Source organism: Macaca thibetana, chromosome X (assembly GCF_024542745.1).
Source record: "Macaca thibetana thibetana isolate TM-01 chromosome X, ASM2454274v1, whole genome shotgun sequence".
Lineage (NCBI taxonomy): Eukaryota > Metazoa > Chordata > Mammalia > Primates > Cercopithecidae > Macaca > Macaca thibetana.
The window spans coordinates 128,777,699-128,793,321 of record NC_065598.1 but is presented as its reverse complement, the minus strand read 5'-3'; the positions used below and the strand labels follow the sequence as shown (position 1 = coordinate 128,793,321).

The 15,623-nt window shown below is 37.3% G+C and overlaps 3 protein-coding genes and 1 pseudogene across 6 annotated transcripts in view; 1 reads left to right on the top strand and 3 right to left on the bottom strand.

Annotated features, from left to right (window-relative positions):
- The window catches only part of HPRT1 (hypoxanthine phosphoribosyltransferase 1), a 1,139,661-nt gene that overhangs the window by 728,299 nt on the left and 395,739 nt on the right, over window positions 1-15,623 (bottom strand). The window lies entirely within an intron of this gene.
- CCDC160 (coiled-coil domain containing 160) overlaps window positions 1-15,623 on the bottom strand; it is an 820,286-nt gene that overhangs the window by 467,028 nt on the left and 337,635 nt on the right. The window lies entirely within an intron of this gene.
- GPC3 (glypican 3) overlaps window positions 1-15,623 on the top strand; it is a 455,763-nt gene that overhangs the window by 222,952 nt on the left and 217,188 nt on the right. For all 3 annotated transcript variants that reach the window (XM_050777318.1, XM_050777320.1, XM_050777319.1), the window contains exon 3: window positions 13,057-13,751. In XM_050777318.1, the coding sequence (XP_050633275.1) occupies window positions 13,057-13,751 (695 nt within the window). The remainder of the gene's footprint in view (window positions 1-13,056; window positions 13,752-15,623) is intronic.
- Window positions 3,529-5,499, bottom strand: LOC126946770 (40S ribosomal protein SA-like; annotated as a pseudogene).

Here is a 15,623-nt window from a genome sequence, read left to right as displayed (position 1 = left end):
AAATATTTAGTAGACCCAGTGTAGCCAAACAGCTGAGGTATTAAGTTTACTTAGAGTCAAACCAAAAGGAAAAGAAAACTACCTATATCTGGAAGCATTGTTACATAGTAATTTAGTAGGTAAGCTCTGGATTCAAACTGCTTGTATTCAAATCTTGGCTGTTCTACTTACTGTCTGTATAAGCTTTCTAAGTTACTTAACTTCTCTGTGCCTCAGTTTTCTTATCTGTAAAATGAAAAGAATACTATACTCACCTCATAGGGTGGTTCTGAAAATTACATAAATTAATTCATATAAAACGCTTGAAACACTGCCTGGCAGATGGTAAATGCTCCAAGGATGCTAGTTCTTATTATACCTAAAGCTAATCTTGAAGTGCTCTGCAATATTTGCCCCTGAAGAAGATGGACATAATGGAAAAAATATTGGACAAATAGGAGTTCTGTGTTTCATTGCTGCCACCATCTACTACATAGCTATATGATTTGGAGACAGTCTTAGTTTCGATTACCTCATCTGTGAAATTGGGATAATAATGTTTCCCTTAGCAACTGTTCAAACACATGCTTTCACGAGTACATATACACACATGCTCACATTCAATGATAGAGAAAGAGACAATTAAGTTAGAACACAGACTTTAAAAAATCTGAAATGACATGAGGCATTTTGCAGATATGGTGATCTGTTGCCATGTAAAAGAGTCCCAGAACAAAATAGATTAATATTTTTATATCTATATGGTATTTTATGGTTTTCAAATGAGATAGGCCATCTTGTATTTATCACAGCTGGCTATATCTGGCTATTGCAAGCCTTTAGGATCTAGGGACAAGTTGTTTGCATATTTTATTCACAGTCTAGCAGAGAGTATACACTCGGTAAATATTAAATGGAAAAAATGTATTTTATACAAGTGCAATCAATCTAATGAGACAGCAAAGATGCCTCAAAAACGGTCTTTAAATAGTTTTTTAGCAAGTGGTTAATGTTGCTGACTTTACATAATGTCAGGGGCCTATGATAATTTAGGTCCCAAACAAGTTGAAATTCGTACTGGACACATCTTTAGAGACTGTGATATGAGTCACCAAGGGAAGCAATAGCCCAAACCTTTGGGGCTTGGGATTGCTTATCTCAGATATACCTTATCATTAACAAGAGAGTAGGCAGTGAGTCTTATGGCTCTCCATCTGTAAAGAAAAGAAAATTGTTACATTGAGTGCCCGGTTAGTACTTGTTAAGTATATGAATGATTAAGGCCTTGGAAGGGGGTATGTGTTTAAATGTTAAGCCAATTCAGATATGATACTTCTCATTAATGATGGAAAGGAGGGCTAGAATGCACCTTCCAATAACAATGGGGAAGAGGAGTCTGTTGCTTTTGTAATCACTGAAGCTTTGGCTGTAAAGCACTTGCAGAAATAAAAAGTGCCATGGAAATCTTTAATAACTGTTACAGACACAATGCTCTCAATAACAATTGTTGCATACACTACTGGCAATTGACCTTTCTTAGGATATTAATTTAGTGTCTAAGTGGTTTAAGAGGGAAAGAAGAGCATATAAGAGCAAGACTATGTAAAATGCACACACTAATTGTCCTAACAATAACACAAAAGGTCCCCTAGATGTTTGGCTCTTTCTTTTCAATGACTACAGGATATTGAAAAGAAATACAGGTTTTTTATTAGATAAAGGTACTACCAGAATGTTTGCATTTAAACCTTTAAGTGCAGCTATTCCTTCTTTATGGTACAGAATCTTTCATTCAATACTTATTCAAAAGCCTATTTTTATTTTCCTAAGCTATGGTTAGTAATAGTAAGTGCTTGAGAGAAGAAACTCCTTAGCCTTGATTTGTGGAATTATGGTCATACACTATTTAAAAATTCACAAGTTGAGAAAACAATAGCCAGATGTAGAATATATGTTAGTGATTTTTTTTTTTTTTTTTTTTTTTTTGGTCTAGCTAAGATATAATCCACTCTTAGCATGGCTGTTTGGAGTAATCCATGTCCTCTCCTCATAAACTCTTTGGAGAATGACCTTTTTTAAAAAAAGAAAAGTTTTTAATTAAATAGAATGATTTGGTGAGTCCTGGGGGCCTTTTAACTACTCACTATGTGGATTATTGGAAGAACTGTAGTAGAACTTTACTTCTTTGGGTACCATCAGTCTTTCTTTTGTAAAGAATGAACTAAAAAATTTAAGAATGTGATCCTGATACTTCTTTGTAGGTGTCATTTCTTAGCCAGGAGAATGTCAAATAAGTAAGACTATTTTCCAATCAACCAAGAATTAGCTGGTCCAAATGAAATCCTGGGAGACAGAGAAGAATGAAAAAAGGCTAAGGATCATGACTTATAACAGAAATAACTCATCGAGATGATAGCACAAAAATTACTGACCCCCAAGCTTCTCTTACAAGAACCCGAGTTATTCTTGGTGTGTCCACAGTAAAATGGGTTTCTAAACCCCAGTGGCTTTTACAAGACAAACTGTTCTTAAAGTTTTATCTATTTAAGAAACAAGTTTTCATGTGGGATTCTCCTACACTGTTCTGTTTAGCTACTTTCCCGGATTTTCAAGTGTGTCTTTTTCCTGAACCCAGTGTGAAAACAGACACATTCTGAGCCACGATGAAGGTAGCCTTATTAGCAACTCCCTAATTTTAACATTGTTACATTTGACCCACATTTTCAAGATATGGAAAAAGGTAAAAAGATGGAAGATTTTGGAAGGATCATATACATAGATTCAACCGAGGGCATTTTTTTCTACTTTCAACTTCTGTTTTAGATTCAGGGGATACATGTGCAGGCTTGTTATATAGATACATTGTGTGATGCTGAGGTTTGGGATATGATTGATCCCATCATCTGAGTACTAAGCATAGTGCCCAGTAGTTAGTTTTTAAACCCCCACCACTGTAGTTCCCAGTTTCTATTCTTGCCATCTTTATGTCCATGAGTACCCAGTGTTTAGCTCCCAGTTATAATTGAGAACATGTGGTATTTGGTTTTCTGTTCCTGCATTAGTTTGCTTAGGATAATGGCCTTCAGTTGCATCCATGTTGCTGCAAAGGAAATTATTTCATTATTTTCTATGGCTGTGTAGTATTCCATGGTGTATATGTACCACGTTTTCTTTATCCAGTTCACCATTGATGGGCACCTAGGTTGGTTCCATGTCTTTGCTATTGTGAATAGCGCTGTGATGAACATGTGAGTGTATGTGTCTTTTTGGTAGAATGATTTATTTTCCTTTGGGTATATACCCAGCAATGCGATTACTAGGTTGAATGGCAGTTCAACTCTTAGTTCTTTGAGAAATCTCCAAACTGCTTTCCACAGTGTCTGAACTAATTTACATTCCCACCAACAGTGCATAGGCATTCCCTTTTCTCTGCATCCTCAGCAACATCTGTTGTTTTTTGACTTGTTTTTTTCTTTTTTTTTTGGAAACTGATGTTTATTTTTTGCCAAGCTTGCTTCCATGTTGCTTAAGAGCTGATATAAGAACAGCTTAAGACCAACCAGTGGTTGCACCTACCCATTCAGTGGCCTGAGCAGTGGAAGCTGCAGATCAGTTTTCTGTGGCAGGCTAAGCACTCCAGTCTTCAGTAGGGAACTGCTGAATAGGCACAGAGGGCACCTGCACGGCTTCAGACCAGTCTGCCACCTCAGGTTGAGTAGCAGTGAACTCAGGAGCTGGAGCAGTCTATTCACTTTGAAATTCCTCCTTTGTCACAGCCTTTTCAGCAGCAGTCTGCTATTCTTTTTCAATCTCTTCAGGATCTCTGTAGAAGTAGAGATCAGGCATGACCTCCCATGGGCATTCACAGGAAATGGTACCACGCATGTGCAGAACTTCCTGAGCCAGCATCCACCATATCAAACCCACTGAGTGAGCTCCCTTGTTGTTGCATGGGATGGCAATGTTCACATAGAACAGAGGAGAATCTGTGTGACACAGAGCAATGGTGGGAAGATTAACATAAGATGCCTCTGTGAGAGGCTGGTGGTCAGCCCTGGGGTCAGTAACCACAAGAAGCCGTGGCTCCTGAAAGGCTGCCTGGATCTGGTTAGTGAAGGTTCCAGGAGTGAAGCGGCCAGCAATTGGAGTGGCTCCCGTGGCAGCAGCCAACTTCAGCACAGCCCTCTGGCCAGTATTCCTGGAGGATATGACACTGACATCAGCAGGGTTTTCAATGGCAACAATGGCACGAGCTGCCAGCAGAAGATTCTCCCAGGTCCTCTTCAGATTTAGAATGTAGATGCCATCACTTTTCTTTTAGAGATGTACTGTTTCATTTGGAAGTCAAGGTTGGTGCCACCTAAGTGGGTTCCTGCTGCAAGGAACTTAAGGACACCCTCCTATTTCATTTGCAGGACATCAAGGGCTCCGGACGTTGTGAAAGTTTTCCTCTAAGTTAGGACAGGAATCCCAAACAATGCTGTATGGACCCCTCTGTGGGTAGTGTGGAAAGGCTGTTGTTTTTTTGACTTTTTAATAATACTCATTCTGACTGGTATGAGATGGTATCTCATCGAAGTTTTGATTTGCATTTATCTGATGATTAGTGATGTGGAGCATTTTTTTTTCATATGTTTGTTGGCTACTTTTATGTCTTCTTTTGAGAAGTGTGTGTTCATGTATTTTGCCCATGTTTTAATGGGGTTGTCTTTTGCTTGTTCAAATGTTTAAGGTCCTAATAGATGATGGATATTAGACCTTTGTCGATGCATAGTTTGTGAATATTTTCTCCTACTCTGTAGGTTATCTGTTTACTCTGCTGATAGTTTCTTTTGCTTTGCAGAAGCTCTTTAGTTTAATTAGGTCCCACTTGTCAATTTTTGTTTTTGTTGCAATGGCTTTTGAGGACTTACTCATAAATTCTTTCCCAAGGCCAGTGTCCAGAATGTCAACCAAGGGCTTTGACCACTGCTAGGGAAGACAGTGTTGAACTGCTAATGAGTCCCTGACAAGGTGTTTGCCATTTATAAACATAAACATTTCTATAGTTGCTACTCATACTTGTGAGAAAACATTGTTGAAATGGTATTTTTTCTTTAAGTGATAGGTATAACTTCTCTCTCTCCTTCTCCTTATTTACTTACCTACCTATTTGTTTTTATCCTACTTTGTCCCCAGAGGAATTTAAAGTGCTCTACAAATATGTGCATAATAAATGTAAGATGCAATGCAACTGAAATACATAGGAACTATCCGGCAAAGGGGAAAGTAAGATGGAGCCAAGTGTAAGGTTATGACACAAAGTGCATGGTATGAAGTTTATTATGCTTGATAGAAGCAGACCATAAATCTGGCCCTAAGCCTTCCAGTAATAAATTTGAAGAGGGAAAAATGATGAGTTACCCGAATTATGGTGTCCAGAACATTTAAATAAACTAGTTGTTCAGGAAAGCTAATGGTGGGTAAACGATAAGAAGTAGTTGGGCTAATGAGTTGGTCAACTGTTGCAGACTCATACATTTTCTAGTAGTTAGAGATATTCACTTCTCATTTCTGAGGACCCTTTGAGTGAATTATTTTAATTGTTCTCTCGGATCTATAATAGCCTTTAGGGAAATATCTGTATCTATCTATCTCTCCATCTATCAAATGATATACGTAATAGCCTGTGAAAAGCATATGTTTCTTCTTTCTTTCTTTCACTCATTCCTCTATTCCTCATTGATGTACGTTGTATTTAGAAGCCTAGTGTGTGAAATATAAAAAGCAAGACTGTATATATTTACAGGCTGGTCATGGACCTGCACAAATAAATTGCTTATATTTAATAGCAACTTATTTCTAAGCTTTGTCCATTCTAGTTAAGTTAATGTGAAACATAAAATGCAAGAAAAATCTGACAGAAATTGGAGCAACACTTTTAGTGTCTTCTCTATTATTTAGTTTTTAAAATGTGATGCTTTCCTTACAACCTTAACTTGCAGTTTCTATGTGACTGATTTCTAAAAAATCATTTAGTATTTAAAAATAACATTGAAATGTGTTACCTATTTGGCTGTTTTGGTCCATTAACCTTTTCCAGTGGTTTTTTCAATTAAAATTACATTGATGCCATATGGCATCTATTGTATGTGAAAACTCCCTAACTCATGAAAGAAATGTCAAGGCAGATTGAGGGGGAAAAAGAGGGAGTGATTTAATACTCTTCAGTGGTTCTAGTCACTAGTTCCATCAAGGGCTAATTTCCAAGGTCCAGTCTTTTAAAAAAAATTTAAAAGATTAATAGACCTTATTTGTTTAGAACAGTTTTGGATTTAAAGAAAAATCGAGCAGGTAGTACAGAGTTTCTGTGTGCTCCTTATTCCCTGCACAGGACTTATTCTATTATTAACATTACTAGCATTAGTGTGGTACATTTGTTATGATTAATGAACCAATATTGATACATTATTATTAACCAAAGCCCATAAGTTTACATTAAGGTTCATTCTTTGTATTGCATGGTTCTATAATTTTTTACAAATGTATAATATCTTGTATATTTCATTAGAATATCATACAGTATAGTTTCACCACCCTAAAATCCCATGCTTCACTTACTTCCCCATGTTCTCCTCTCCCCTCTCAAATCCCTGACAACCATTGATTTTTTAAATGTCTCTATAGTTTTGTCTTTTCCAGAATGTCATATGGTTGGAATCATATAGTATGTAGCCTTTCAGACTAGCTTCTTTCACTTAGCAATACACATTTAAAGTTCCTTCATGTCTGTTTGTGTCTTAATCTCTCATTTCTTTTTATTACTGAATAGTATTCCAGGGTATGGATGTACCACAGCTTATTTATCCTATTGAAGGACATCTTGCTTGCTTCCAGTTTTGGTGATTATAAATAAAACTGCTATAAACTCTAGGTTTTGTTGTAGACATGAGTTTTCAAATAAATTGGGTAACCACCAAGGGGCACAACTGCTGGATCACATGGTAAGAGTATGTTTACTTTTATAAGAAACTGCCAAACTGCTTTATAAAGTAGCTGTACCATTTGTATTAATATTCCCTCCAGCAATGCATAAGAGTGCCTGTTGCTCTGCCTCTTTGCCATCATTTGGTGTTGTCAGTGTTATGAATTTTAGCCATTCTAATGGCTTTGTGATGGTATCTCATTGTTATTTTAATTTGCAGTTCCCTAGTAACATATGATATTGAATATCTTTTTCCCATCTGTATATCTTCTTTGGTGAGATGTCTGTTCAGATCTTCTGCCCATTTTTTAATTGAGTTGTTTTCTTACTGTTGAATTGCAAGTGTTCTTTGAGTGTTTTGGATACAAGACCTTTATCAGATATGTGTTTTGCAAATTTTTCTCTTAGTCTATGGCTTGTCTTTTCATTTTCTTGACATACGCTTTACTCTTCATTCTCTTAACATTGCAGAATGGATGTTTTTCTGCTTAGTGCCTGATAAATCTGACTAATCAATTTTCAACTTCATGGATTGTGCTTTTACTGTTATATCTAAAAACTTAGTGCTAAACTTAAGGTCAGTCACCAAGAACTCCCAATTTACTTTCTATAAGTTTATAGTTTTGCATTTTATATTTATGTCTATGATATATTTGACTTAATTTTATGAAAGGTGAAAAGTCTATATCTAGATTCAGTTTTTGCATGTGGATGTCCAATTGTTTCAACACTATTTGTTGCAAAGATTATTCTTTCTTCATTCAATTGTCTCTGCTCTTTTGTCAAAGTTCAGTTGATTATTGTATTTGTGTAGGTCTATTTCTAGGCTCTGTATTTTGTTCCATTTATCTGTTTTTCAATTCTTTCACCAATACCAAGCTGTCTTTATTACTGTTCCTTGATGGGAATTCTTGAATTCAGGTCATGCCAGTCCTCCAATTTTGTTTTTTTGCAGTGTTGTTACAGCTATTCTGAGTCTTTTGTCTTTCCTTATAAATTTTAGTATTGATGTCCACAAAATAAGTTGCAGGGATTTTGATTGGGATTCATTGAATTTATTGATCATGTTGGAAAGAATTGAAAACTTAATAATATTGAGTCTTTCTATCCATAAACATGGAGTATCTTTTCATTTATTAAGATTTTTAAAATTTCTTTTACCAGAGTTCTGTAGTTTTCCCAATCTGTACACCTTTTATTTCCTTTTATTGTCTCATTGCCGTAGCTAGTACTTTAAGTATAATGTTGAATAGGAGTGCTGAAACAGGGACATTCTTGCCTCATTCCTGATCTTAAGGGGAAAGCATGCAGTTTCTCACCATTAAGCATGATGCTAGCTATAAAATTTTTTTGTGGACGTTCTTTATCAGGTAAAGAAAGTTATCCTATGTTTCTGGTTTGCTGAGAGTTTTGATCATGAATGATGTAGGATGTTGGCGGGAAAAACAGCAAATATTATTGGCAGGAAAAATAGCAAATGTTTTTCCTGCATTTATTGATATGATCAGATGATTTTTCTTATTTAGGCTGTTGATGTGATGGACTACATTAACTGATTTTTTCCCTAGTTTTCTTTATTTTTTTATTTCATTTTAAGTTTCAGGGTACATGTGAAGGATGTGTAGGTTTGTTATATAGGTAAATGTGTGCCATGGTGATTTACTGTGCTTAGCAACCCATCACCTAGGTATTAAGCGCAGCATGCATTAGCTATTTTTCCTAATGTTCTCTCTCCCTCCCCATCTCAACAAGCCCCAGTGTGTATTGTTTACCCCCATGTGCCCATGTGTTCTCATTGTTCAATTCCCACTTATAAATGAGAACATGCGGTATTAGGTTTTCTGTTCCTGCATTAATTTACTGAGGATAACAGCTTCCAGCTCCATTCATGTTCCTGGAAAGGACATGATCTTGTTCATTTTTGTGGCTGCATGGTATTCCAAGATGTGTATGTACCACATTTTCTTTATGCAGTCTACCACTGATGGCCATTTGGGTTGATTCCATGTCCTTGCTCTTGTGAATAGTGCTGCAGTGAACATACACGTGCGTGTATCTTTATAATAGAATGATTTATATTCCTTTGGGTGTATACCAAGTAATAGGATTGCTGGGTCAAATAGTATTTCTGCCTCTAGGTCTTTGAGGAATCACCACACTGTCGTCCACAATGGTTGAACTAATTTACATTCCCACCAACAGTGTAAATGCCTTCCCATTTCTCCACAGCCTCACCAGAAACTGTTGTTTCTTGACTTTTTAATAATTGCCATTCTGACTAGTGTGAGATGATATCTCATTGTAGTTTTGATTTGCATTTCTCTAATGATCAGTTATCTTGAGCTTTTTTTTTTTTCATACATGTATTGGCTGCATAAAAGTTTGCAAAGGACATGAACAGAAACTTCATGTGATATGACCAATTTTACCACAGATCCTGGCATGTACCTTGCAGTTACTTCATAAATACTACTTTTCTTTCTTCTGTTAAGGTACCTAAGCTTGAAAACAAGGACCATTTTTATTCTAACCCATTGTGAGGCATTTATACCAGGAACATAAAAAGTTCTTAAGTATTTGCCATTCTTACAGTGCTGAAAAAACTGCCTTGGAAAAAAATAACCTGCTTCTATAAGGACTGCCTTACCCTAAAGGGCTTGAAAGAGATTCCATGGTTCATTTATTCCTCTCTTCTTCCAAACACAAGTATACTCTCCTTTTTTTTAAATACCCAGCTTACTACTGAAAAGGCCCATAAAAACTCATTTCTTCCTGTCTGGGTCTGAATACAAGAACATCAGTATCAAATACTAAGGACAGTCATTTTGCTCCGGTGATAGGCTATATGTCCTGGGGGGTAGTAGAAGTTATTGAACCATTTAAAGAGAGGTAATAGCCTGATTGTACACTTCACCATCAAACCACATCTGGAGAATTGTATCCCTTTTTGAACACCATAACTTAAGGAGGACATTGACAACATTAGAACATGTCCAAAGGGTGATGACCAGAATGATAATGGGGCATCTAGATGTCTAGAAACCTTGCTATATTAGGACATGTATTAACCCAAATTTATTAAATCTATTTGCCTGCACCACTTATTTTTCTTTATGTTGTAAAAAGTTAGAATATTTTCTATTCAATGCCAAAATGTTCATGATAGCTTTGATTTTACATTGTTTGTTCAAAGTTTTCCTGGATATAACCCTTGATTTCTTCCCAGGAAAGAGGCAGAGGAAAACCTCCCCTAGTTGAAGTGTACATTATTATCTGACCAAAAAAAAAATCAATGAGCTGAACTTTGCAGTAATTCTAGCCCTTGATTTCATTTCATGAAACCTCAAGTTGCCAAGAAAAGCTGAGCATCACTTTTCACCTAGTGTTGGTTTCTGTAAGTCTCCCAGGAGCCTTTAGTTGACCAGTTATGGTTTGGTTTGTTGTTCTGTGATACAGAAGTAAGTGGGTTGGGGAAAGCCCAGAGATGTGCTAAGTGGATTCTGAGCTGTGGAAGTCGGAGCAGGGAGCACATATGAGCTTGAGGTTCAAAGTAAACCCCTAGACCTTTTCCCCTGCAACATGCATTGTGATTGTTCTTTCTGCAGAAGAGTTCATGATCTTTTATAATTTTCTTTTTCTATAGATTTAAGAGTGCTAGTAGCAGAAACTTTTTAAAAATGTTATGACGGTACAGTCAATGGAATCTTGCTGTTGTACATCTTGCACTTTAGAGAATGAATGCACTGTACTTGAGATAGAGCTTTCCTTGTATAAAATTCATTTTAGGGATGCTTGGATGATTGAGATCTACAGGAGTGGCATATCCACAGCTGTCTTTTCCCTCCTCTTCATTCTGCACAAAGGCAAAGGTGAAAGGTGTGCTTCTGCTTTGTTGGTCTTTGGGTTGCAATTCCTTCTAGTATGTTTCCATTTGAAGATGGGAAGCCAATGGGAAAATAATGAGTTTAAAATAGAACTTTACTTTCTGCAAAGGTTTTTGAGAATATGTGTATTGGCTGTAGGTCGAGGGCAGCAAGAGTGTAACTGTTACGGAAGACACTAGTTTGTGTTGATTGCTTCTACTTTCCTGTGTAACCACGGGAAAATGCTTTAACTCTACTGAGCCTCAATTTTGTTATCTATAAAATGGGAGTTGTAATACCAAACTTAAAAGATTGTTGTAAAAAGTAGATGCCATAATATACTTGAGAATGTTTTGTAAACTCTAAACCATATAGCTTGTGAATACTTCAAAGACAAGGATGGTCTATCATTTATCTCCATCTACCCAGCACTTACGTGCCTCTAGCACCTGCCACAGAGCCTGATATATAACAAGTGATTGCCGGCTGAAATTAAAATGAATGAATAGTTTCAAATCTCCAAATTTCTGATGATTTTAATGAATTTGTTGACTGGTCCTCTGTATTGGGCTAATCTCTTGGCCTCATCCAGCTTTTAGAAAACAAGGATTGAGACTAAAGGAGCATGTGGAGTTTGGAGAGTTGTTATAAGATAGACCAACTTTCTAGGAATTGCTTAATGTTCTAAACAAACAAAAAACCAAATGAACATTCAACAACTTATGGAAAGGCAGATTTTTTCCCCCAGGGACACACAGCTGCAAAGTAGAAGTAATCAATGCAAGCTAGTGTCCCTCAGAGACTGTTACACTCTCACTGCCCTCAGACCTGCAGCCAACACACATATACTCAAAACCTTTGTAGGAAGTTAAGTTCTGTTTTAAACTTATTATTTTCTCAAGTGAGCTTGGAAGCCCAATCGAATTGTCCTGGCAATTGTTCAACATTGCTGGCCATGTCATAAGCCCAAGGGAAGAATCTAGGGAGCATGTTCTACCCTGGGAGGGATCTGGGGCAGATGGTGGTAGCACAACCTAGAGCTCAGTTCTGCCACAGATGACTGAAATGTTGGACTAAGTGATCCCAAGGAACTGTTAGAGTATGGTCTCTCTAGTAGTCTAGAAGTGGTAATAATTTGATTTTTCAAGGCTCATGAACTGGCATCATTTGGAGTACATCTGTCATGGACCTTTGCACTTTGGAAGGAAATGGAAGGAAGGACTAAGTTAATTTTAAGTGTCTCAGGAAACTTGGCTGTTTTTGTTTTTAAACTGTCTTACTTCTTCAAAAGCCTATTGTGGTTGTTTTTCCTTCCCTCATATAAATGTAGAACTCTGATTATATGAAATAATTTGGGTCTGGGATGTTTCAGTTTGGAGAAAATGAGATGGTGACATTACTACTTTCTTTTTCAAACCAATGACACTGATTAGGTTTTATGCAAAGGGATTGGGGCAGCAGATGTAACCATGAATTTGTGGTCTCTGTAGAGCAGATAAGGCTTCCAAGCCACGTGAAAGCTGAACTTAGCAAGGAAGCTTAGTAGTTATCCCTCCGGATGTTCAGCTTGCAAATACCAGAGGTATTGTTTTCAATACCAAATGATAGATAAGTACATGGATTGTTTTTCCACCCAGATACAAATGCATTGGATAAATACCATTTCCAGGTCTGGCAGTCTGTCAGAAAGCTCTCTTTAAAGTTATCAGGAGAAAATCTACCAAAATGATTAAATTTGTGATAGCTTTTATTCTTGGCTAGGAACTTGCCTCCCCTCCAGGGCTAAACAGGCTTAAATTGTTGTGTGAGTTTATACAATATATGGTTTGTTGTCAAATATTTATCTCTGTCTAAAAATGAAATGTCCTGAAATACAATTTCTTTTTAACTGAATAAATCAATGTGAGAAAGAGAAATAACTTCTCATTTAGCCAATTTTTAATCAATGTTTTCATGAAAGGCCGAAATGTTAACCGAATCCTGGCTTTTGTCATTTGAAATATAATTTGTGTGTTAAGAATTTATGTGCACATCAGAATCTGGACTTCATGTTCAGAAAGGAAAATTGATTTATAGGAGCAAACAACTGCAAGAGTAGAGGCAATGCCAGAAGTGAATGAGAGTCAATTATTTAACGCAAATGGGACCTTAATCACCACAGCAATAGAGAACTCTCAAATTCATTTACACCCTGGATTTTCATGCTTTAATTTGTACACATTTTTGTGTCTCTCTTTTTTTTTTTTACAGAGGCCTTTGAAATTGTTGTTCGCCATGCCAAGAACTACACCAATGCCATGTTCAAGAACAACTACCCAAGCCTGACTCCACAAGCTTTTGAGTTTGTGGGTGAATTTTTCACAGATGTGTCTCTCTATATCTTGGGTTCTGACATCAATGTGGATGACATGGTCAATGAATTGTTTGATAGCCTGTTTCCAGTCATCTATACCCAACTAATGAACCCAGGTCTGCCTGATTCAGCCTTGGACATCAATGAGTGCCTCCGAGGAGCAAGACGTGACCTGAAAGTATTTGGGAACTTCCCCAAGCTTATTATGACCCAGGTTTCTAAGTCACTGCAAGTCACTAGGATCTTCCTTCAGGCTCTGAATCTTGGAATTGAAGTGATCAACACAACCGATCACCTGAAGTTCAGTAAGGACTGTGGCCGAATGCTCACCAGAATGTGGTACTGCTCTTACTGCCAGGGACTGATGATGGTTAAACCTTGTGGTGGTTACTGCAATGTGGTCATGCAAGGCTGTATGGCAGGTGTGGTGGAGATTGACAAGTACTGGAGAGAATACATTCTGTCTCTTGAAGAGCTTGTGAATGGCATGTACAGAATCTATGACATGGAAAACGTACTGCTTGGTCTCTTTTCAACAATCCACGATTCTATCCAGTATGTCCAGAAGAATGCAGGAAAGCTGACCACCACTGTGAGTACCAGTCTACAGTTTTCAGAGGATTTGGGCCTTATTGGGGTGAGGTGGCAGTAGCAGGTGCTGATAGAGAGAAATGATAACAAAATTGGAAGCGGGGGAAGGGATGATGATAGACTGAATGACCTCACAGAGTTAGGCAGCATATTAAGACCACAGGCTATTATGGTCCACCCACTTCCTTACTGTGTGACGTTGGGAAGTCATTTTATCTTTATGGGTTCATTTTTCTGATTCATGAAATGGAAATAAAAAGAATATCTTCTTCATAGGGAATGGCGTTTGTTAAAGCACTTAGCACGTGTCTGGTACGTGGTAAGTCTTCAATAAATGTTGGCTATTATTAGCATTATTGTCAGTTATCATAATCCTCATTTTTGATACATAATAGATGACAAGCCTGTGAAGTGGGAGCTATTATCTTCATTTTATAAATGAGGAAACTGAAGCTTAATGAAATTGCAGCTTGCCTAAGAGCACCCACCTAAAGTTAGTGGAAGAGCCATGCTTCAGAAATTGACCAGATCTCCCTTTAATTTGGTTATCACCAATTTTTCTGATTCTAATTTCCTCTTGGTGTTTTCAGTCATGTATATCACATTAGCATTTTGAGTAGTAACTTCAAACACAGAAGACCCAGCTAGAGTTCACTAACTAAACCTCACAAGCACATAAGCAAGGCAAACAATCCATGTTCTCCAGTGGTTTTGTTTATAGCCTTGATTCTATCAGTCTAAGCCTGATGAAATTCGTGATGGAGGAAGGGAAGTTCTGTGAGTGAGGCAGCAGTTTGCTTGGTTTCAGTCAGATATTGTTAGTAACGGAACCACAGGAGACACCAACTTCCAATATATAGCAGAACATGTAGCCAAGAGCTACCAGTCAGTTCCCCTAAAGTAGTATCTGATTCCTGAATGCTGCCAGCTTTGTAGAATGAGGTGGCAGAATAGTATATTACACTACCATTGTTGAGCTTCCACTACATCTCAAGTGCTATGCTGGCTAGTTTACATAATATCATTTCATAGTAACCCATGAAATCAGTCCTAATAAACCTAAAAGCTGGGTTTTGCCTTGTTTTTCTGTTTTAGAAATATTCTATTTCTCCTTTCTGCTAATTATTTTTCATTGATATACAATAGATGTACATATTTTCAGGGGACATGTGATAGTTTAATACATTCATATAATTTGTAAAGGTCAAATCAATATGATTGGGATATCCATCACCTAAATATTTGTCTTTATGCTAGAAACATTCAAATTCTTCTTTTCTAGCTACTTTGAAATATATGTGGCCAAGTGCTGTGGCTTATGCTTGTAATCCCAACACTTTGGGAGGCCGAGGTGAGAGGATTGTTTGAGGCTGGGAGTTCAAGACCAGTCTGGGCAACATAGAGACCCCATCTCTACCAAAAAAAAAAAAAAAAATTACAAAAAACTAGCTGGGCATGGTGGCATGCTACTGGGGAGACTGGAGTGGGAGGGTGACGGGCTCAGGAGGTCAACTCTGCAGTGAGCCATGATCACGCCACTGCACCTCAGCCTGGGCGAAAGAATGAGAAATGAGACCCGTTCTCAAAAAAAAAAAAAAAAAAAAAAGAGAAAGAAATATATGATAGATTACTATACACTGTAGACACCCTACTGATCTATCAAACACTGAGTCTTATTTCTTCCTCAAAGCTAGTTAAGTCAGAGGAGCTGGGATTCAAACCCAGACCTTGTTGGCTTGGTTGATCCACACCCTTAGCATCTATACAGTGCAACTGCTATGCACTCTGAACCATTGCTTATCCAAAATGTGGAGGATGGATTAGGCTATTTCAGCTTGTCTTTAAACTCTAGGGGTAGTTAGTTTCTTTGGTG